The 24,660-nt window shown below is 41.8% G+C and overlaps 1 protein-coding gene across 3 annotated transcripts; it reads right to left on the reverse strand.

Moving 5' to 3' along the window:
- Positions 1 to 241: 241 nt before the first annotated feature.
- On the reverse strand, positions 242 to 23,764 carry DAPP1 (dual adaptor of phosphotyrosine and 3-phosphoinositides 1). Of its 3 annotated transcripts, XM_083835559.1 has the most exons (9): positions 23,324 to 23,702; positions 13,992 to 14,114; positions 10,914 to 11,047; positions 6,856 to 6,986; positions 4,759 to 4,806; positions 4,515 to 4,577; positions 2,726 to 2,811; positions 2,063 to 2,150; positions 242 to 1,618 (listed from the first exon to the last, which is right to left on the reverse strand). In XM_083835559.1, exons 1-9 carry the CDS (start codon positions 23,623 to 23,625, stop codon positions 1,568 to 1,570), a joined length of 1,026 nt encoding a protein of 341 aa, XP_083691685.1. In that variant the 5' UTR covers positions 23,626 to 23,702; the 3' UTR covers positions 242 to 1,567. The 3 variants fall into 3 exon arrangements, with proteins under 3 accessions (XP_083691685.1, XP_083691686.1, XP_083691687.1); XM_083835560.1 differs by lacking the exon at positions 4,515 to 4,577 and having other exon boundaries at positions 23,324 to 23,705; XM_083835561.1 differs by lacking the exons at positions 242 to 1,618; positions 2,063 to 2,150; positions 2,726 to 2,811; ... (1 more) ...; positions 4,759 to 4,806; positions 6,856 to 6,986 and adding an exon at positions 6,993 to 9,309 and having other exon boundaries at positions 23,324 to 23,764.
- Positions 23,765 to 24,660: the final 896 nt, after the last annotated feature.

Raw genomic sequence — 24,660 nt, forward strand, 5'->3', positions numbered from 1 at the left:
CGAGGAGCAGTGCTTTGCGGCTGCACCTCCCGCTTCGTTTCCAAGCCGCTCGCGCAGAGCAGTGGTGGTATTGGGCAGCACCAGATCTCTCCTCCCCGCACGCTGCCTTTGCCACAAGCAGTCACCACAGCTTTGTAGCTGAATCGGAGGCGCCAGTGTGTTAGCCGACTTCTTTACGGCAGAAAGAAGGACAGGTGTATTCTGCAGAGCTTTAACAATGCAGTACGGAAGACGTGTGGTAGTTTTATAATGACATTTTATTCAGAAAACAGTCTGTATAAAAAATATTTACATATATTTTGAATTTCTAAGTTGAAATAAAATACTATTCCTATGTCCAAATCTGCATTTTCTTTTTTCTTACAGTGTGTTTTTCCCCTCTCCAGTTTTCTGACATTACAGGCATCTACTGAACGCTGCTGGCCTGCTGCGTGAGCAACACCCGGCCCTTTGCCACAGCGTTTTGCCCAGCAGGGGAGGTTTGCGTGTGGTGTTTCAGCAGAAATGTGACCGCTGCACAGGGAGAGGAGGATCCTGCAGGAGCAGGATCACTCGGGCAGACAGCAGGTCTGGCCTGGAGAGCCCTCAGGGTGTCAGGCTTTGCTTCCAAAACGTAACACTTCTTTTCACTACAGCACCAAAGTACAGGGCTTCTGCTTCTGAACTCTGGTGAACCACGATGCTGTTACATGTGCCCACGTCTTCCAAAATACGGAAGTTTTCATCAGGTTATGTAGAAGATGAATTCTTCTAAATTCATATTTTTAGAGGACATCATGCTTTCCTGTTACTGTTGCTTATCTCATTCAATTTAAAGCAAGCACCTCTTAATTCTAGAACGCAGTTCTGGACAAAGCCTCCTGTTCTGTATGCCGAGTTCTCTGCCTGAGGAAAACGTACAAAATCCAGCCCATTTTCCAAGGGGTAGCATAAGGGACCGAAATGCAGGTGGCATTCCATTGCTGTGGTATAAATCTAAACTGTACAAAAATACATTTGACCAGAAGTGTTACTCATCCATCGCCTTGAAATATTGGGTTTAATTGTTTGGATTGTAATCTAGGTATTATTTACAGAAGTGTAATTAGCTCTGTCATTGTTCTTCTGATTTAGACCCTAAACAGGCCATACAAAAGAAGTCTTTAATGTTTCCAGAAGGCCTGGTTTTAAGTAACAGGCTCAAGGTTACAGACTCTGCTGCTAATGGTTAGTAGTGATGGAACTTGCAGTAAATTCTCAAGAGTGCTCTGAATGACCACAAGGTTTTGAAGTGACTACTGTGACTAGTTAACGGGCGTCTGAACTAGGTGTGCACCACGGACGTAAATCACACATATCAAACCGACACTGCGATTTTGCAACAGTCTGCACACGCGACTCAACAGCCTGAAAGCACTCGGCTGTACAAATCCGTGTGCAGAGCTGGAAGCAAACATCTGTGTGTGGCAGACACGTGCACAGGCCCTCTGCAAGTCATGCAGACATTTGAAACTGTCCCCTTGTAGCCGGGCGCCTTCCCCTCGGCAAAGAGGCGATTCCTGCCCAGGGAGCAGTACTGGAGGTGCAACTAGGAATTGAGGGCGGAGTTACGCTGCTCCAGTTGCTTCCGTATTTGCGACTAGAACAGAAAAACAATCCGTTACCATTTGTCTCTGCATGGATGTGGGAAAGTAAACACGAATCCAAATACTGATTTTTTTTTTTTTTTTTAAGGAAGTAACATTGTCAAGCCTTTATGTTATTGTGTCATTGCTCCCTTCAGGACCAACACATGCAGTCTGTGCTGATGCTCAGTACCGTCCACTATCTACACAATGACATCTTTGAAGATGCAAGTCATTTCTTCTTCGTAACAAGTATCCAAAGGGCATCCCAAAAATGTAAAGTAGGTTTGCAGATGTATACATCACATGAAAACTACGTATTCTGGTCTAGCTGGCCCGGAAGCCAGAGCAAGCACTCCTCGCTGATGCTAGCACGCTGTAATACTGGGGCTTATTGCGGCAGTACCAAGGGCACTGTTTCCCGAAACGCAGTCATTTCACACCACACATCACCTTACCAGTTTCCATCGCAGTATTTTAATCCACTCGTCCGCTTCTATTCCAGTTTTTGCGCATAGGTAGTATGTCCTCAGTGGGAACACTAAGCTGTAAGTAAACAATCAGAACTATTTCTAAAATTGCTGGAACAACCTGGTGGCTCCTCCAAAAACCGAACCCATCTGGCCTGTATGTCATGTATATATATTAAAACAAAGCAGGGCAGTGATGTTGAGAGGCTAGCTGGCGGTGGCTCACAGCCCTTCACAGCTCATGGACATGCTGGCCTAGGCCCACGTGGACCCAAGACTCACATTCGGGCACAAAAGCAGTTACTGTGTGACCTGTAGCAATATTTGAACTGGCAGCTGGGCCTTCCCTCACTGAGCTCCACGAGTCTAGGTGGCAATTACACACGCTTACAGGATTAGGAAAAGAAGTGCCCACAATATACAGGCCTACCCTCTTGCTCCTCACCAAGCCAAAAAAAACCCTCTTGCCGCTGGCAATGAGCCAATGCTGTGCGGGACTGACAGAGGATGGGTAACAAGAACAGGCTCACGAGCTAGAGGAAGATCAGGGCTGCAAGGTCAAGGGAGCTTTCAAAAGCACCCAGTGGCTACATTTAAAACTCCTGGCTATTTTGGCCTTCCCAGCAAGGTGCAGAAAGAACAGCAACTTACCAGAAACAATTGACTCTTTCTTGGGAATAGTCAAATTGCACAGCTGAGCATTCAGTTAAGTCAAGTGCCCGAATTGGTTCTGTAGCCTTGAAAATAAAGTGGTTTTAAAATGGGAACACATGAAAACAGAATATAAGGCTAGTTCAGTTCCTCTTCAATGCGCATGGACCCTTATACACACTCCAGGTTTCGCTGGGTGTAGGTGCAACAGGTACAACACTGGAAACCCAAACTAGCAAAATCAACATCGGTGCGAATGTCAGATGAATGCAGCTAAATGTAAGATACTGGGCAGTAAGCTCAAATCTGGACAAACAGCAAAGTACTGCTGCAGGAAGTCAGAATTAAATGCAGACTGCTGAGGGTACGTTTGATTCATCATAACGTAACGGATGCAGTAACAAATCAGGTGTCCAGCTGAGGCTCACAACAAGGAGATAGTTGTGAGTCTTACCAGGTTTAACCAGCTGTTGGATATTTAATTAATTCCAAAGTGCCCTAAAAGGCTGAAGCTGAGTAGGGAGAAAGGCAAAAGGAGAGCTCAAGCAGTGCGTGTATGTAGCTTTCTGGGGACAGGCCTGGAAGTGCTAAGGTGCAGGGATGCAGAGTGTTTGCATGTGACTGCAGCCCAACACCCTTAAGAGTTACCTTCTCTCTAGGTGTGAGTCCTTTTGACTTGTTTCTCTCAACCTCACCCTGTTGAGCACCTCATAAGAAGTGGCTGAAGTGGAAGAGCAGCTGCTCCCTGCTCAAACACCCTCAGCAGCTCCCACAGTCCAGCATACGAAGTGTTTTCTCACCTTTCCTTATGTTTTCCTCTGGCTCATTGTCTGTTAGTTGTGCACCATGTTACCAAGGAAGCTGCTTGCCCGTAGGTATCTACAGCAGCAGAGGGAGTGCCAAGACCTGCTGTCAGGGAGGAGGCTGTGTTTCTGCCCAAGATGCATTCTTCCCTGCTAAGTCACAAATGCAGCTCCAGCAATTGGGGTGCTGCCCTTACAAATGTCACGCTGGAAGCCTAATTCAAGGTGGCTTAACTGAAACGAACACTGATGGCAAATCCCACAAACACTATATAGTCGTTTATAAATGGGAATGCTTGGGATGAGAGGGCAGGCGCATGCTGTTGTGTTAAAATCTGTTAGGCACTTGAAATAGGGCTGGGCAGAGGTAAACCATTTGGCTGCACTTATGGAGGAACTCGCCCTAGAGGTCTTGCAAGGGTAGGGAAACTCTAGCTGTATTTTTACTAAGTTTAAGACAAAAATGGAACAGCAACTGAAAGGGTGAACTTTTTCCCAGCTCCAATAGGTGAAACTATGTGCTAGGTGGCGTGCTAACAAAGAGTTTTTTTTTTTTTTTAATGAGCAGTTTATGTAAACTGTGCAACCTTTTGAACTAAAAGGATGAAATCAAGGAATGCAAAACATACTTCTGGTATTTGCAGAAATATTTTAATAGCACTGCTCTCCGCTAGGCTGTATGTCAAAACTACCAATGAAAGCTGTGCTGGTAGCTTGAAATCCACTAAAAAAAAATGTCCTGTAAAGAGTAACTCTAACTAGTAGGTACGACTGACAGAGCACAGATGTTTTCTAGCTGTAAAACTTACTAACTTGATCATTTAGGTCATCAGCAAAACTCTGACTTTGAAAGGTCTGACCCCTCTGACAGCATGGGAAGCTGTAACTTGGTAAGCCGTGATAGATACGCAAGAAGCCAGAGGTAGGAGGAGGTTGCAGCTGCCTCTACAGAGGTTTAAAGAGTGGAACTGGTGTTTGCTACTTACTGTCTGGTCTTTGAAATATTTAAGTTCGTTCCTATGCAATGTAAACCACCTTGTCTTCCAGTTCTGAAAGATTAAGAATGGATGGTAATCGCTTTGTGAGAATTTAGTGTACCGCTTCTTGGGAAAGAAAAACACAAATTGTTCCTCTCTGTAGGGGAATTGAGGTCGAGCCATTCCAGCTCTGCATTCTCTATCTTGTGTGTGTGATTACAGAGTAGAAGCAAGGAGTAAGAGGTTTTCTTACCTTGACTATTTTGCCTTGTTTTACCAAATATCCCTCTTTCGTACCAAGCTGTGAAGTAAGAAGGAAAGGGATCGGGATTAGAGACAGCTCTGCTTCCATTTCCCACGTCCTCCTCTTTGCCTACATCCATGAGATGGAAGAGCAGCCTATTCTCAGGAAACTTTCCCTCGCTGCTTGCACTATCCTCAGCCCCGTGTGCCCTGCTCCCCTTGTGAGGCTGGATCCAACACCGGGATAAACATGGACCTGTGCTGGCTCTAGAGGCAAAATCTTACACCGTGCCTCCCCATTCAAGCTTCTGGCCTACATCTTGTCAACCAAATGAAGCAAAATACTTGCAGTTATGGTTGATTTTTATTTAGTACACTTGGTTGGTTGTCCCTGTGCATGTTATAACCAGAAGTACCCAGGGTTTACCAGACAGTGGAATTACCCACAGAAATTGCTGTTGAAATGCAAGAAATTTCTTCTTTCAAGCAGCCACATGTTTTAGAGGAAAGACCTGTTACATTCTATGTGCTTACTGAAAAATTATTTTTTGAATTGTTTTACTGGTACCGTGAGTGACTCTAGGAGCCTGTGATTTCTCAGATAGTCGCTGAAACTTTCTGTAGGGACCTCACTGTGAGACTGCTGACCTCTAGAAACCAGATTCTTGGAGAATTGGTTACTGTTTGCTCTTGGAAAAAAATACTGCCTTTTATGTGCAAGCCAAGTTTCTTTGAAGGCTAAGTGGAACTCAGACATGAATAGTTAGTTGTAGGATACAAAGTGTTTCTTTCATGGACTTAAATAGCCTGTATTAATGTAACTCTTCCTCTTTTACTCTCAAAAGTTAGTTATTAATACACTTTCCTCTGTGTTTTGAGCAATAGTGTTCTGGACAAACCACCTGTCTCACTTAGATATGAGTTACTAGGGATTTAAAGTCTCTAATTACTGTCCAAGTGAGTCACAGATGTCAGAGCAGATGGCCCAAATGGATATGAAGATGTTCTCTTGTTTCTCACACCAGGAAGGCATGGCTTCTAACATGACACAGCTTTTCACTAGGGCTGAAAGGGTCGAGGCTCTCCTCTGTCATATTGCTCTTTCTATTTTGGGTGCAAGTCTGTGTTAGAATATAGTAAGCCATCTTTCTTCTTATCATAGAGTAAGATAAGATGATTCTAAAGTAGTAGTAAGTTCAAATGAGAAAATGCTAAAAAATTCTTTCAAATAATGTACCTATCAGGATACAGATACACTCACTAATTTGGTTGTACCACACTTCAGTCTGGGGTTTCCTTTCATGAATGTGTCCCTGCCTGTCTTTTGAATGTTTTTTTTTGTTTGTTTGTTCGTTTGTTTTTGTTTTTTTCAAAAGCTCCCTTTTTAAGTGACTTAGGAAGTCAGAGTTCCTCTCTTCCTTCCTTCCAGTTAGGAAGGGGTCTGTATATTGCTAACTGAGTAAAAGAATTCTGCCAAACCAAGAAGGATACTCAAATAATGAGCAACGAGTTTCTGTCTAATCAGGACCACTGTTCCCTGTCAATTAATCCCCATGTTCACTGAGTGAGACAAAATATCACAGATCCTGTAGCTATTCCTTGTTTTAGTTATTGTGTGTTCCTCCCCACACCTGTGGAGAGAGGAATTTCTCACTGACTGTAAAGGTTTGCCCAAACCAGGGCTGAGTGCAACATGACAAAGGTATTGTAGCATACAGCCTGACAAGTTTGTCAGAAAGACTTGAGAAGTGCTTGTCTTCTGTGTTGTTTTTTTTAATTCCTGATAATGTTAGGGATAAGGTGGCATTTTAAAGGGAAGACAATGCAGGAGAACTAAAACCCTCCTACGTGCTTTGTTTCGATGGCCAGACTCACCTAGACCAGCTGCAGACAATGTTTTCACACTGACAGCATCGAGGTTCTTAGAGAAAACAGTTGTGAAAGGTTTTGTCTGTACCTAGCAAATCTGTTTTGCCTTGTTTGGTGAAGGCTTCCTGTATGTCAGAACCCGTAAAGGGATGAATTATTGGTGTTATTTCATAGCTCGCTCCAGCAATCATACTAAACTCAGGCCACCAAACACCCCTCACTCCAGAATGTGACTTACTGAGGGAGCACTTGGGACAAGATCACTCTCTGTCCTTCCCGTCTGCATTGCTGTGTGAACTCGGACAGACTCATAAATGGATGGTTCTTCCACTTTGCATGGATAGGGATGCTTCAAAACAATTAAGGTTCCTGGAGAGAAAAAGAGCAGGAGTGAGTAATCTGGTAAAATAGTCTTAGAAAATAACTGGCAGTAGCTGCCTGCTTGTGGAATGGTGAACTTGACCTTTTCTTAAAAATGGAAAAGGTATAATGACTCTCTCATGTTGATAAATCCAGTCAGATATTTCAAACCTGCACCATTTGAATAGTTCAGACTTTGTGAAGGATGTCTTCTACAAGAATTCACCCATGCTACAGAGAGGCACTTGTTACTGGATTCACTTGCCCAGTCTCACCCTCTTAGCTCTACTGTGTTGCTCAAACAGACTCCACAATGACTTGGGCACCTGGATCTTGCTTAAATACATTCCCTCATCCCTGTACACATCTCTGGGTGTGGATTTGTTCGTGAAAACCCTCTTCAATTCTTCTAAGTAGTAGATAATTAAAACAATCCTGTAATGCACTAAAAAAAAAAAAAAAGTGGGGAAAAAACAAGGTGGCAATCCTCAGAGGTAAGTGTCTCATCCTGCCTGAACCTTCTTTCTAGTCACGGAGTAACTAGAATAATAGAATAATAGAATAATAGAATAATACAGAATAAATAAACTGAATCACAGATTTCATAGTTAGTGAATGCTTACAGACGAAATGCTGACCTAAGCATAGTCAAGATTTGCCTTGTGACTTTCTTCAAAGTACAGGCATCTCTTTCACTGCGTGCACGAAGATATGACTACAGCCGTTATCATGCCTGTTTATAAACATCTGTGAAAACTGTAAATAAATGGTGCCTCTTTAAAACTTTTAAACTTACTGGCGTTCACACTAGGACATATTAAATTCTCTTCCTGTGCATGAGACTGGGTGAGTAGGCAGGATGCTATATTAGATATGAGATCATAAATTGTCCTGGTTTTGCCAACTCCCCACACTTTGATTCTGCATAAATCCTTTAATTTGTCAAAGATAGACTTCAAAACAGTAAGCCTGCATTACCATCACCTTTTATTATTTTGCCATAGTTCTTCCTAGTTAGTAACATTTTGATTAGAGTGATTCTTTATTCTCCAAATAAGTTTTTTTTCCCCCATTTTCTGCAAAAAACTGTGTTCACAGTAGTGAATCTATCTCACTATTCACCACAGTGAAGAACTTCCTCAAAAAAGGAACTGCTATGCCTTTTAATCTCGTTTAAACACAACGTCGCAGCGTACTAAATGCTGCTGCATTTCCATTTTATGCTGGTATTGTTAGCTGTTGAGGAGGAGGGACGCTAGAGGTGGCAAGGACTTGGACTTGAAACCCGGAGGTGATTTGAGTAACTCAAATGTGAAATAAGGTTTAAATTATGTTTTGTAATGTGAAGAGCTGCAAAGGGAAGTGGGACCATGACATCTGAAGTAGCCAACTGAAATCTGCTCACAGGCGTATGTATGGGTGTATGCAAATACGATACATTCAACTCGCAATAGGTAAAAAGTCAAGATCAGTTTAATTCTCTCTGACCTTACAGGAAGAAAATGTTGTACATAAAAAAGGAAATTGAGACACACCCCATCACCAGCCTACAGAAACTACTCCTCAGCACAGACTCTGAATATTACCATACGTACATCGTAGACGGAGATCCCCATGGCAGAACTGGCAGGACTAGTTTAACATTTCATACAATACTTGTTTTCTAGTAATCTCTCCGTGTTTTTTCTCCACAAAAGATACTTGTCCAGAGTCATTTGGTAAATATACAAAAGAACTAGTAAAAGCTGTACCGCAGCAAGATTCTGCTGTTTGTACACAGTATCTATTTCTAAGGAAGAAGATAAATCAGCCAAGCTGTTGGAAATGCTAGGTTCGAATGATTTTTGCTTTCTTGTCTGAGTAATGACTCTATGTTTCTGTATGTTTTAAAAATAATTTAAAGGAAAAACTGTTAAACAAAACAGACAGGAAAAAATAACATTTTGACCTTGTCCCTTTGAATAAAGACAGAAATATGGAAATATTTGCTTTAACGTCATTAATTAATAGGTTCAGCTTGCCTGTTCGAGAAACAATCTCACAGAGCACAGTAGCCTCAATTTCCTTTTAATCATCTGTACTTCAGGAGGAAGTATACACGTTGCACTGCAGAAAAATAGGTTAATCCATGCAGCAAGCTGAAATGGCAAATGAAGCTGTAGCAAGACAAGGTTTGTTGGCCTTGGAGCACAATCCTGCAGCTGTCCCAGTACGAAAGAACCACTGTGCTCCACTGACCAGTTTGCAGGGCTGCGGCCCTCCATGTTCAAGTACTGATCAAAGAGCCTGGTGTACCTCTTCAGACACACAACTAGCTCCAGTGAGACAAAACCTGAATGGAAAATAGAGGAAACTATTACATACTCTTCCGTATTCTCCTGGAGAAGCTGGCAGCCCACGGCTTGGACAGGTAAACGCTTTGCTGTGTTAAAAACTGGCTGGATGGCCAGGCCCAGAGAGTGGTGATGTAAGCCCCTGCTCCCTTTCTAGCAGAGATCGGTTATCATCCCAGAGAGTTTCGACATCGGCATCTGAAGGAATGTTGCCTGAATGCAAGCACTCTCATCCTCTCTACTGCTATCCATAGTAAGAAAAGGCAAAGGATTTTTTGATGGGATGTTCAAATGTTTTTTTCCTGCGCTGTATCAAGTTCAACTTAAATAATTCAAAGAGGCTTCACAGAGCCAGCAGAATCTGATCCGGGAGCCTTAAGGTGACAAGCGAGCCCATCCTTCAGCACTGTTGATTCTGTCCACAGAGATCACATAACATCGGAGCCTTAATTACTACTGTCTGCAACACATGTACTGAAGGAATGGGGAAATACAAGCTTTATGTCATCTGAAATCTTTACAGTTAGGCCTGTGGGTGCATGTCCGATTTCACAGGAAAAATTGTTTACTGGCACAAAAGGTACCACTAGAAACTCTGTTCTAAATGCAATACTGAGTTTACTACTGCATTGTTTTGTAAAATATTTTGCAAAGCGACCCTTGAATTTAATGCCTGTGATCCACTTCTGTTAAAAGAGTACCAATGTGTATTTGTGTGATATATCACAGTTACTGCATATGGCAGCTATTTTTTAACTGGTCACTTGCATATATGATTAATGCGACTCAGAGTTATTTACATACACTTTCTACGCAGGATATTAAAATTTTTGGCACTAATCTGTTTTGACTCATCTTCTACTCTTACATCTGAAGCTTATTGTTAAAACTGTCACTTTCATGCTAACACACACCTGTTTGTTGTGGGATTCCAGTCTGGCAGTGCTCATCTCACTTGTAGGAATAGAGTTTAATCTTTTGACTCTTAATTCAGATAGTATGCTGGCTGCTAAAGAAGCCTATGTTTTTCTCCTGTTCTGAAAAGCTACACAAATCACTGTAATAGCAAATGAAATCAGCAGACTGATCTGCTGTAGACAGAAAGAGGGAGAAGTCATAGAGAGCACATTTCCTACAAAAAGGCAGAGCATATCACTGTAGACTTGCTTGGATGAGGAATTATGAAGCTAAACAATTTCAGGTCCTTTTTCTACTTATTCTTATTGGGGGATTTCAACTTCATATATGAACACTTATTTCCTCACTAGTTAAAAACTCTGCTTTGGTTTTGCCCTTTTTTCAGAAGGTTCTGCTCCTCCCATTACATGCGTATTTTGAAATGCTGCTCTCTCTGGGAGGCCAAAAAGAGCTCATGTCCCTAGATAGCAAAAACCCAGTAAGTTTACATGTAGTTTGTCTTCATCATAACTTGAGTTTTTGAAGAGGGATATCTTAGATACCTCAGGTTAACACAAACATAAATTTCTGAAGAGGAGCACTTCAGCAATAGATCTACCTTTTAACATACCAAAAGTTCCTTTTACTCAGATCTGTGTGAAGCATGACTGTAAGCATGTTGATACAAACATACGTCTCTCCTTACCTGTTTCACTTCCAATTAAAGGCTGATTTGCAAAGTGCATGACTAATTCCTTCAAGCTAGAAAATTCATTAAATCCAAATTTGAATGAACTTCCTGTGTGTTCAACATGGAAGTGTTTCACAGAATCTTTTCCCCTAAAACAGAAAAGAAAAGTTGTCAAGGCATAAATACCAAGGGCATTTGGCATGTAAAATCCTTAAGTAGCAGCTTCCACTACAGGAAATCAGATCACAGGCTGAAAATCATTGTCCTGGCAGTAATAATGCTGCTATTACTAATAGGCACTAGTAGTCAACACATCTGAGAATCAGATTTATTAAGAAAATATAATTGCTGCTTTACAGATGAGGGATAGTGAGAACCTAGAAAGGCCAAGTAAGTTAAACTAATTATTGTTGCCAATGTAAAAAGACTTATAAACAAGGTTTCCAGCCTTCTGTCAAAGCAGGATGACACTCTTTGTTCATCTGGCTTTGGTCATGATGCTGTACCTGGATCACTCAATGTATCTTATTTTTCAGGTGTCATCCCAATCTCACTGAAAACACTTTGTTGCTTTTTCAATCGTAGGCTGCATCCTTTTTGCACCAAAAGACGGATTTAATAGCCTAACTTCAGACAACTAAGGCTTTAAAATTTGTCTGCTTTGTCGCTGTCCTCAGGCAAAGGGTTCCTCTACAGTGGGTGCTGTCAAACATGAACCAGGGTCTTTTTCCTGTCAGGGAAGTAACATTATTTGTTTATGAAAGCTGATGATATTTAGAGAAGTGTGCAAGGCCTCACTTCCTGGATGGGTACTTATTTTGACTTCAGAAGTCAGTGAAGCACTTAGAGTGAGTATCTCTTCTCTGACGAAGTTACTTTTGTTAATATTACTAGCATCCAAAGGAGTCCAGAGAAAAATCTGGCTCAGGAAAACTGTATGTAGCAAATACACAGACAAATTCTGCAGAAGAAAGGTATTTGTCTTTTCTGTTGTTTATTGCCACTCCCACAGGGGACTAAACAGTACTCAAGACATCATATTGTAGAATATGCCTCTATCAACCTCTCACGTGCTTTGCCCTACAGCCAGCTCAGATACAAAGCGTGCAAGTCAAGTGCAGAAGCCCTATCTACCAAATAGCCACTACAGCCGTTTCCTATAATGACAGAGTTTTTATCTTTTCATTTCATTTCACAAGAAATACAATGTTGCAATGAGAGTAACTCTACTCTATTTCCTTGTTCCTTTCTAAAGTTAGCTAATTTAGCTGGGGAAGGGAGTTTCAGGCAGCATGCAGTCTCTCTCCCTGTTCTTCTTACAGCTGTCAGTTAAAACCCCAAGGGACGTTTGAGCGCAGTTTCCTTTTACAAATTACAATAACGACTGGTGAAGTTTCTTCAGAGGCAGAAGGTAAAGTAAAAGCTGTAGAAATAATTTTAGGAGAGAAGAAAATGGCAGCTATAACTTCCAAAATAATTCTACAAAATAAATCAGAACAAAAATGAATTACTTCTTCCAGAATGAAGTTTTAGTATTAGTCAAAAAATGCAAAGGAAAACTTAGAGTAGAAAATGGACAAATGAAGTATTTTAAAATCAAAATAAGTATTTCAAGGGAGTTGTACCACCACAAAACTGATGTAACAGATTAAAAGACCAAGCTTCAGACTCAGGTCTGTGCATACAGTGATGCTGTAAGTGACTCTTATCTTATGTCAAGAGATGAATAGAAGAAGATTGGAACTGGCCCGAAGTAGACTTTTCTAAGTATCATAAGCCTAGAATTTGTTAAAATGGCAAATATATTTTCACTAACACTTTAGCTTGCATTTCATATTAGAACAACTACTTAAATTTCATTTTGTTATGATGAGTTGTTTACGAGTGCCCTTGAAAACTAGTTTCACAATTTTTTTTTAAAACTGAGGTAGATTATTCCAAATAATGCTTGGTTGCATTTTATAGTCAAAAAATAATAACTAGCAAGATATAGGTTCTTCTGAAATTACTTCTTTAAGGCAGGCTATTATACATACATGCTACCATTCTGCTTTCCAACACTTGCACTCAATTCAGACATTCCTACTCTGAATATCTGTTCTGTAACATCAGCTTCAGATCTCAGTTTGGCACCCCTCAAGCTCCCTCTATAAATGGTTGTCTATAGCAGTAATAACTTCAGCAGTGTGTGTGTAGTCATACTTGCTCCAGAGCCTTCTACCAGAAGTCAGCGACACAACTGATATTTACTTTTCATACCTCAAGGGATCAGGACATGGGCAAAGTGCACTTTCCTCGGGTTCTGAGTGACTACGCTCCCAAATCGTAACAGCTCCTGGTACTGCACATAGAAATTCACAATTTCAAGGGAGAATGCTGTGTTCCTATCTACCAGGGTCATGAATAACTAGCATCGTTGTATCTATCAGAGTGACTTTGGCTTAAAAAGTTACTGTGATTCAGCTGAGCTGTGGTTCAGAGGCTTAATCTGAGGCAGAAATGAGCACGAATGCAATAGCTTAAATGTTCACTACAGGCTGATAAGATAAGAACAGATACTACACTTGATCTTAGCCAAAAGGCCAAGAAGCAAGGCTTGATATACCATACAGTTGCTGAAGGCTATGGATGTAATTAGGGTTGGTTTCCTCCGTGCAGCAACCACCTCATGTGTCTAAAGTGTGTCCCATGCTGACTGTCTAAAATACTTTGGCTTCTTTGCCTCTTGGGTTTTTGAATGTTATTCAGTAGCGACTTACTCAGGCTAAGCTACACCAGCTTTGTATTGGCTGTGTCCTGAACTGATGTAAATTTCTGTAATTCTGATGATACAGTCAATCCATGGAATAATGTTTTCTCCAGTAAAATTAGTTTATAGTTTGGAAAAATGAGAGCAATTTCCAAACCCAATGCACGTTCAGGTGTCATTCAACAGGATTACATCATTAGGAATATAAATTAAAATAGTTTGGGCCTTAGAAAGAAATCTGAAGGTCATATCAAGGCACGAGATGCAAAAAAACATAGGAGCAAGTGAGACTAAAAATGCCAGTTATGCAGCATTAGATGAACTCACTTCTGTCTGTACCTTACCTTACAGAGAGGGAATACAAATCTTCCCTTTCATTACTCTTCCTCAAGAGATAGCTTCCATCCTGCCCGTTGGAAAGAAGCAGCGCTTCTGCTGCATGTCGGGTAAGATTATCATGATACCACCTGGGAAGACACAACAGGGTTAAAGCATCATTCATTCTGCTCTTAGTTAACAGCTTCTGCTGAGTTATGGAAAAAGGAAGCACTGCAACTAACACTGCTACGATTCTACATTATTCTTCTCAAGGCTCACACAGATTGCACAAAACTCGGCCTCTTAAGGAACCTCCTTTTGACAAGCTCAGAAAATGATTTTCGTTTTAATGATGAATATGCGTTCTTCCACAATTTACAGTTGATAGCTTGCTGAATCTTTTTAAGAAGCCTGCAAATTCTACCTGTGTAAGCAACAAGAAATACCCAGACCTATTCTGAGAAGGTGAAAGCAATTCTGGGGGGTATGCAGGATTCCTTCTCTAATTTCAGAATCTGTACTTCCTGCCGTATCTACACGCTTAGGTATGCTTTCTCTTTTGGGGCAAACACACAGCACTTCACAATAAAAATCTCCTCCCAAACTCCATATTTCTCACAACTCAGTTCACCTGCACTGCTACAATCTGCAATTTAGCAGATTTGCCTAACCTTAAATTTTTAATTTGAAGCATAACCTTTTTTGGAGGACGGAGCAGAGGGAAGGAGCAAGCTTAACCAACAGAATTTGATGTGAAAATTTAGAAAATATTGCCATCACTGCTGCTCGGCTGTATGTGGTCTGGGGAATGCAGTGAAGTATCTGAACACTTGCTGCATTTAACTTCAGTGAATATTCATTAATTTTTCAACACAAAAAGTTCCATAAGGAATCCACATGGAATTCTGTGGAAAAAAAAATCCTGCAATGAAGGCCACGAAATGCTGTTCACGGCCTCATATGTGTCCAAAATGATTCAAAATAGAAACAACTGATTTGTTTCAACAGAAAAGGATGTCATTAGAAACATTCCCCAGACTGAACACAGAAAAAGGGCCACAGCTATAAAAGGCTGGAGTGCCAACCCCGTAAGAGACGCTGCATGCAGATATGAAAATGGCTATATACACACACCAGAACTTCTGGTGCAGAAGAAGGAGAGAATACAGTGTCTCTGGTACTTCTCCCCTCCTTTGTATGGGGGTGGTGCTGTTTCTCCTTCCCCTTCCTTTAAAGAAGGCTCTTAGTGTGTGCCTGTAGTTTTGGGGTCAAAGTCCACTACTATTTCAGCTATTGAAATATACTTTGTTTGAAAGCAGAAGGTTGGATCACAGCGCTTTCTGGCATTTGTATCACGACAGTCTTCAAACTGAAGTGATGTGTAACTATACACTCTTTCTCCTTATCTGTTCATCACAAGTTGCCACTAAACTTGGCATCTCCCACAAAGTTTTAACTCTGAATTTAGCTGGCTGCTTATTTGAAAGGCCAGCTGGTTGATAAATTGCTTTATAAGAGACCTCAGACCGTTAACCCTGTGCAAGACAAGTTCCATGTGAAACTCAATACAGGCAGAGTATTGCTGCTTTGGCTCTAGAACGTGCTCTGTGGACCATCTACACAGTAGAATAAAATAATGAGTATTTAAAGATCAAAGTGTCATCCTCTGAAACACCTGTCAGCCAAAATCTGCTTTGGGATTAACTGCCCAAGTAACAGTCAAAGGTCAGATCTGTTCTGATGTGATGAGGATCACAGCAGCTTGCAGGGTTGGCTGGATCTACAGCTGAGAAGACAACGCTGTGTTCTGGGTGGAATGTCATCATGCATTTTCTTTCACGTCTGTGCAAAAGAAATATATTCAGAAAACGTCAAAAAGTGGTCATTTTCGTAAAGAAGGCATTTTCGGTTTGAGGTTGCTCATAAGTGTGCTGTTACCTTATTTCCAAAAAGCCTTTTATTTGGATTTTAAAACAGATGCCACCTAAGTTCATAAAATGTTCTGTTTAAATCTCTTTACACACAAGAGTGACAAATGAAATTCTGCCACTATGGTAGCAGAGCCTGGGGGGAGCACTTGGGAAAGTAACTTTGGCATAAAGTGGATATTTAAATCACCTGGAAAGGTTGCACCACTCTTCTCACATAAATATGCTATCTCAGACAAAAACCCCTCAAATATTACCACGGTCATCTTGTTCAGCTTAAAAAATAGAAGTCAATGTGAAGCAATAATGCAGCTTTCACTGCCAAAGTGGCTGTGTTACACAGCTATTTTATCCCCTCTGTTGTCACAGATGGCTCAATCAGTAACAACTGTCAGGTTACTTGGCTATTCCACTCTGAAAATGGTCATCAACATTCGTTTCAATAACATGAAAGCAGGTACCATTTAAAAATCCCGTGGAAAATTTAGCATTTGAACGTGGACCACCAGTAAAGTAAATACACATCCATGGAAATATCTGAAGGTCCTTCTGCTCTCCTCACCAAGTCTATCTGATGACGCAAATAAAAGTAAACAAGTCTAAAAAGAAACCCTAATAACCTTGTACTTGGATACTGCTAGATGCACTTCAATTGAATTTAAGTATTTGTTGGGAGGGAGAAATCCTTCTTTTTTTTCTTTTTTGGAAAAAAATCTTGAAGGCAGTTCTTGAAATTTGCAGTCAAAATGCAGGATTATAAAATAAATACATCATGGTAATTTGATAAATTAGCTGTTGTATGCTGTCTGATACCAACTGAACTTTTAAGATAGCAGACTGAAGCTCAGTCTTTGTGGGTATCAAGGAGGGGAGACATGGCTCATTCAGCAGCACATTATAAAGGGCCGTCACCATTACCTTAAGTTTTGTTCTTCTGAGTGATAACTGGAAGAGGAAACTGTAGATAGAAAACATAATATATCTACTTCCCTGACTCCTTAAATCAATAAATTAGTTCAAGTTGAAAGACACTACAACTACCCATCTGTTTGAGGTCGTTAGGAAGCTCTACTTCAAAAAGCTGAATTATCTGGTCAACATTTTCCTTTTGAACGACAGCCCATGCCTTGCATATTGGGATCTCCCTAAAGGTCCTTCAAAAAGTCAGCTCTATTTGACGTAACTTACAGAGCTTGCATTTACTGCAAAAATTTTGGAAATATGCTTTGTACTCTGACACTTGCCAGACTGAAAATCACCAGGAGAGCAGAAATCGTCTGGGACTCCTGACACAGACCTCTCTGAAGAATACGGAGGGAAAGAGAGAGAAAAGTCCTTCCCTGCCTCTGAGCCTCTTCTGCTGGGTCTTGTAAGTTGACCTTGCACGTGCTCCTGTCTCAAGTACAAACTTCTGGGAGGTGTTTTTTTTGTTTGTTTGTTTTTCCCAGTTACTTTATTTCTCCTATCAAAAATCCTGCATGCTCCACAATGCTATTCCTCCTGCTCTTCAGGGTGGAAGCATCTGCTGGGCCCATCGACAGCATGTGTTAAGACAAGCACACATCATACTGACATTACCTTTGTTTCTCTCTGGAAAATAACACTTTTTCAGAAATCAGACTACCCTTTAGATGAGATTGCATCAGTGACAGTGTAGGACGGGCTCTGCTGTTGTCACTGTTAAGATGAGGAGGGGGCAGAAGAGAGACAATGCTCCAGGGAGCCAAAAAGCCATCACAGCGCACGGCCTTCTCCTCAGGATCCGCCCACCAGCGGGATTCCCCCGTGGTGGCTGACACACCACAAACCACATCTGTACCAGCCATCTGTGCCATTATCGGTATGCCAGCTGGTACAGGCCCAGGATAGGGCACTTTGACATGAAAACTTATCTATTTTTTTAAGATCTCTGTGTAGTTAATGCAGTGACTAGATCTCTCACCATAGCAGTGTTTGGGGTGGGAAGCTCCCTCCTCAGATAAGAACAGCATCCCCAAAACGTGCATTTGTTCTTTAATAACCCAAAATGCTTCAAAGAAAAATGTTACTGAAACATCATTTCTAGGTCCCCTACGGATCAGGCAGTTCTTATGCATGTCATCTGCCATTTCCAATAATGTCGTTGGCAAAGAAACGATATGGGTATTTTTCCAAAATGTTTCTTTTCAATCCATGGGGCTGGTGAATAAAGCTGCAGTTGGCATCAGATGGATTAACTTTTTAACAGTACTGGAATACACAAGAAACACAAACACTCATCCATGGCTGACATAAGGATAAGTGCTGAGAGACTTGGCTAATCCTCTTCTCAGACATTTCTATATGCAACTGCTTCATGTCCAGCCGCAAATCTCGCTTCTCCTCTTCATAAAAACGACAGATAGCTAGTAGCTGCACAGAGCACAGCAAGAAGTTCTGACTGCCGTTTGCTTCTCATGTCTGAAGTGATACTTAACTCTGAGGTATGCCTCGCTATCAGAAAAATGCAGTAGGGCTTATTTTTTGCATCCTTATCAGATTATGTTCCCAGGTAGTTACAGCCTGGATAGAGTTAGATACTCTTTGTACTTTTGGGTCACTTCTGTAAACGCTCAGGCAATTTCAAGTTCCTTCTTTGAAACAGGAAGGAGATTCTCAATATTCAGCTGAATTTCAGCTGAAGCTCCCTCCCCTGCTGCAGTAGGTGCACTACTGCTTGTTCTCCGCGGGTGAGCGTCCCTGCGGATAGCACTGTGGCTGCCTGAGCTGCAGGAGCCAAGCAGAAACGCCACAAACTAAGTCACCTCTCATCCAGCTCTGAAAGTGAACGGAGATACACGTCAAGGGGAGACGGTCTAGAAGTGCTCTCAGTAGGACTTCATTCCTAAATTATTCAGAGCAGCTATTTACCCTGGTTGCTGTTTGTTGTTATGGTGGTGTCGGTAGATCTTGGCAGGTTTTGCAACTTTTTATGTATAAAAGGTATCTTCTACCACAGCCAGTTGAATTACTTTATACTTTGAAATTATATACTAGCCTCAAAGATGTATTCCAATCCTTAGTTTAAAGGAGTAGTATACTGTAGTGCTTGATTTATCTCCTTTGGCTGAATATGATGCTCTTCGTGTGCATTTACCCCAAAAATGACTCTACAAAATGGCCTCACTGGTTCCTCTAGTCTCTGCATGCTGCATATTAGCAACTTCAAAATCAGACACGTCAATTTCTTTTTCCTATTCAGAAACCCTACAAATATTACCTATCACCATCACGAAGGGCTCCTTGTATGTCACGTCAGTGAAAGCAATGATCTGGCAATGTCTTAATTGCACGAGTTGACAGAGCTCTAGAGAGCCTACAAAAGGCTGAGAATGTTGAGAGAGGAATTACGGGTGGCAGACAACCAAAATGGTATTTAATAGACATCCTTTCAATGTGTCACACTGAAACACTAAGTTTCAGTGTGTCACAGTCAAGCACACACCCATGGAAAGTACTTTGCTGGAATACAAGGGTGCCACCTCACAGGAACATTAATTAAAAAAACAGAAATATAAGGAAGTGACGTCAGCGCATCCAACCTTAAAATTCACATCTTCTATCTGCAGGCTTTCACTAGTTCAGCTTCTGCTTCTCACTTCCATTTTCTCTCCTCCTTCTCTCAACTGACTTTGTTCTGTGTTTCACACATTTCTTTGGCCCACATTCTAGCTGAGTTAATTTTGACCTTGTTTACATTAGAGATATAGATGAAGAAAAAAAAATATTCTGACCATTTCCTCTGCCCTGGTCATATCAGTTCCTCATCCCAGAACCAAATTTTATCATAGTCTGATTCATGTCTGTGGTCTGATTTCTTTTCTCTTACTAAAACTAAGCATGAAGTTGCTCATGCTTAGACTTATTCAGTCTTACAAACACTGTTTGTCACTATATTGTCAAACCTGGAGCAGGAGAAACATAAAAACTGTGCTACAAGAGATGACAACGCTGGAGCTACACAGGGAAGAACGCTACAAAAACCTGGCTCCTCTTCCCACATTTCTTTCACCTCTCAAAGACAGAAAATAAATCAGCGTTGCCAAAGCTGTATTATGTTGGGAACAAAGGTGCATTACCAAATCAGTCTGTAATTACTGAGATGACGAGATATTCCACATTCTCATCGCTTGCGCAAATAAAAGAACCACAACGTGGAGTTCCCCAAACTCACATTATACATGATCGGCTACTGGCGTTTCACACTGCAGTACTCAGGCTGCCCTTTTAGCAAGAGTAACAGCAATAAATGCAACTGGAAAAAGTGCTGACTCCAGGAAGAGCCAGAGAGCTCTTGAGAGAAGAATCATAAAGTCAGTTTCCTTTTCCTTTAAACCAAGATACGTCTCTTTTGACAAACCTCAAAGCTCCCTTTCAAATATTTTTGGAACATTTAGGTAAAAATTTAATGAATGAGGTAACATGTTTTTAACTTATGTTCTGGTTTTGGTCTTCCTATTCATTCAGCATTAGTTACATCTATAAACACCCTGACAATGGAGCTGACAGGATTCTGGATGTCCACTTTGAACTCTTGACTGCCTGACCACCAAACCTATCAAATAGTTTAGATGGCTTCACATAAACAAGCCACCATCTTCCCACAGACTGAGCGACTGAAATAAATTGTTTAAAATAACAACAAAAAGCCAAATCCATCACACTTGCTGTGATGTAAAGGGCTAAAAAGTTCTTCTTTATAAATACTGAGGCTTTGCAGAACTACTACCCAATCTGAAAAACAGCTTTAGATATGCCTAGACCTCTCAGTGCCTATGATTGTCCCTGATAACAATTTCGATTGTTAAATCTCATTTCCTGATTTTTATTTTTATTTTTTTTTATTTTATTTATTTATTTATTTATTGGTGATGGGTTATATACCTCTAGCAGGAGCAAAATAACAATGAGGTTTGTGTATATTGACTTTTTTTTTCCTTTTCCCTTCTGCATTGCTCTCAACAATGTACTAATTAAAGTGTAATTACAGGAGCATTAATCTAGACAAGCCCAGTGAACACCAGGTCCTCCAAACCTAGCAGAGTGTCTGATAGGTTTTGTACTGTACACCCAACTGCACTGTTGTCAACTTTCCATTTTGATAACCAGCTGACCTGGTAAACTCTTAAATTATTCTGGTACCAATCTCCTTTCCCTTAAAAGTTAAAAAAAGTGCTTCCCATTTCACACTTCTTCAAACCTTCTCCAACTTCTTTGATTTTTGCACAACAAAGCAGAAGCTGTAAAATAACCTATTTCATTTTTTCCCAAAGGCATGTGAACATCCAAGTCGCTCCTCATTTGAATGAGCTTTTTCTCTATTGGTCTTTAGTACGGCAATGACATATATTCCTCACCAGAATCGGGTCTCAGCTGTTCTAGATGCTACACTGGATGTAAGGGAAACTCATCACTGCCACAGCACCAGGGACTAAGATTAAGGGAAAAAAGTTGTGGCGGCTGAGAATTGGATGTTATGGTCTGGCGAGTGACATGCTTACTTCTTACAACTGAAAAAGTATTTACATTAAGAAATCTTTTAGACAGTGCCACCAGCACGATCATACTGATTGCCTCTTTTCCTATTACTTGAAACTTTTTCCTCTTTAGGAAAAATAAAAAAAAAAAACCAACAGTGGACTTAGTACTACCCCCAAAAAAAGAAGTGCTTTATTTAATGATTTGAAGGGAGTCTTTGTTTGGCATTGATTATTCAGCTTTAGTTCATTTAATTCAACACACTGCCCTGAAGGAAATGCTTAGTATTTTGGAGTAGGGTGAGAAGTTTAGATCTTGCCCCTAAAGCAGAAATAAAATAAAGAGGCTACAGTTTTAAAAAAGCATCTTTGTAGCTTTCTCATTTGCAGTCTTCCATTCTCACTTGTACCCAAGCAGGTTGCTGTCCTATGGGACCATCAATTAGGATGAACTTCTTGCCAACCAGCAAAGTCATTTATGAGCATAGGTCACTGGCATAGATCAGCTCAGGCCATATAGTCTAAATAAATGAAAGTCTGGCAACTTGGAATCATGTTTTCTACAGCAGCTGAAACTCACTTTTTTTTTCCTGTAGCCTTTTTTTAGGATGAGAGTAATCTTACAATTGTACAGGGAAAGAAGATAATACCCACTCTGGCCACCATTACAAAAGTGACTTTACTTCATTTTGTAAGTTTTGTAAGCAGTAGTGACTGCTTCACTAACAAGGCACTTCATTAACAGGTGCTTCCAAATATGCAAACTTATTAGCTGTATGGAGATAGTAATTCCAAGCCTTTGTATTCCAACCTCTTCACTAAGTGAATTAATCCCTAAAATAAATGGTTATTCAGTCCTCATCCGTAAGTACCCAGAAAGCAAAAGTTTTGCTTTTTTCTTCTTTTTGAATGCAGAGATGACGCCAGAGCCTGTTTGCTTTTTCAATATCATCACTGGTCTTTTTTTCCTGCTTTGTCTCCCCTCCAATTTGCTACCACAGCCCCTTCCCTCCCTGGCCTTATGGTTGCCACCTCTGCTGCTCCACCAGCCTCCATTTCTTCCTATCTACAGCAAAGCTGCCTGTGGAAAAAGCAATGCAAGCCTTCCCAGTGTAAAAAGCAAAACTAGCTAGAGCAGACAAAATGGGCAAGACACGTCAGACTGCCAGCGGCAAGGAGGGAACGGGGTCTGTGGCAACCTGCAGCCTTCCTTTTGCTCCTGGGGCTTTGTTTTGGGGCGAGGACGGCACCTTCCAGAGGGCTGGCAGCTGTCCACTGCCTGCTCCTCTCGCTGCCAAAGCCCAAGGTGCCCAGCGAGGTGTGGACTTGGGGTGGCCTGGGTCCAGGTCAGGCTGCCCGCTGGGGCTGAGGATGCTCAGAGGATGGGCTTGGTGCTCCCTTGGGATGAGGCAAGTAAACCAACAGCCAGAAAAACATCCAACCCCTGGTCCTACATGGGGACACCAACATAAAAAGCAGCGTCTTCCTGATGGAGAGGTCTTAACCAACGTAGATATGCCCCATCCTGGAAGAGCTGTAACCCCCTGGTTACATCTGAAGCGCCTGCCTGCACTCTTGATTTTTCTAACTATTATTTATTCCCCACCTGCTGTGCACCAGCATCCTCTGTACACCTGTTGCTCTCTCGGACCCCATCACCCGACAGGGTACCAAGCCCCTCCAGCGGGCTCGTTAGAACAAACCACTGCTTTTCTTACTCCACGCTTTATTAATATATATATATTTTTTACCCCACGCCTTATTATTAAAGCTGGCACTGCCGGCCCCGCGCTGCCCCCCACCCCGCCCCGCCGCGCCCCAGAGCCGCCATTTTGCGCGGGGCACCCCGCGCCCCTCCGCCGCCCCGCGGGCCGGGGGGCCGCCATTTCGCGGCCGGACCCCCGCAGCCTGGCCGCCTCTGCCGCCGCCGCTTACCCCAAGGCCTGCAGCTCCTCGTCCAGCCGGGCGGCGGGACGCGGCTCCCGGCGCTCGGTCATCGCCTCCGCCCCGCCGGGGGACGCCGCCGGCCCGCGGTGGCCTCCGCGGGGCGCTGGGGAAGTGCGCGGACGGGCGGCCCCCGGGCGGGTGCCGGCCTCTTGGCGGCCGCCCTGCCGCGGGGAGGGCCCGGCCGCGGGGATGGGGCACCCGGTGCGGGCTGGCTTTGCGGTGCTGGAAGCGCTTTTCCCAGAGTGATTCAGCCTTGAGAGCACACGAGGGGTGGTACTTGCTGTCCTCATGAGCGCCCGCAGTGGGTACCCCGACCTGTTTCGTGTACACGATGAATAAACCCGCACAGATCTTTTCCTTCATTTCGTTCACGTTTTATCTCTGACTTACGATGTTACATCTCTGACTTCTGATGTTTCTTCAACTGCCCCAGTAATAGGTTACAACTTGTTTTTTCCTAATGCAGATCAGAGCTGACAGATTCAGCATGTGTGAAAGTCAATATACATACACACCGCTCACTCATTATAAAGGCTCTTACGTTCAACACACTGATGAAACATACTTTTATTATTACTTTATGAAACTTCTGTCTCTTTTTCTTTCTTTTATCTATTTGCTTTCTCAGCTTCCTGAGCACTCTTTTACACTCATAACTGCAAGTTCAGGGATAAGTGATTTCTGCAGCAATTGTCATCCCTCTCCATGTAAATTTTAAAGAGATCATACTGATTGCCTCTTGGAAACAGTAATAGGAAAATATTGTAAAAGATTGCCAAAAAATATTAATGTAATATCTAACAGGGAATGAAGTTTTATTAGATGATGACTGAGCTCTGTGAAAGAGAAATTTCTTAGTGTTAGCTAGTGCCCATCCTTACAAATGGTTAAAAGACTTGTTGGATAATAGAGGATATCTGTAATCCCTAATACATCATGGGCAATAATTATTACAGTTCTGGCAAATTCTTATCTTTATTAAACTTCTTTGACAAAAAAGCAGGGCTCTGGGGAGGGGAGGGAAGATACAATGCTATTTTCCAGTCACACACTAAAGTTTTCACTGGGTATCCAGCACTGAAAACTAGTTGTTTCTAGAAGAACTGATATTTCAAGAGGCCAGAACAACTATCTGTTTTCTCATAAGTAGTCATTTGAACAGTGTGCTCAGTGTGGAACTAAGATTAGTTTGGAACAGGCTCATTAAAATCCTACTGCTCCTGATGCTCTCAGTGAATCAGTTTTGGAAGTTTTTTCTAGCCTCCTAAATGGGAAAAGCTTGACAGACTTTCCGTACATCAGATCAGACTGTCCTGCTCCTGGAG

Source organism: Anser anser (genome assembly GCF_964211835.1).
Source record: "Anser anser genome assembly, chromosome: 4".
NCBI lineage: Eukaryota > Metazoa > Chordata > Aves > Anseriformes > Anatidae > Anser > Anser anser.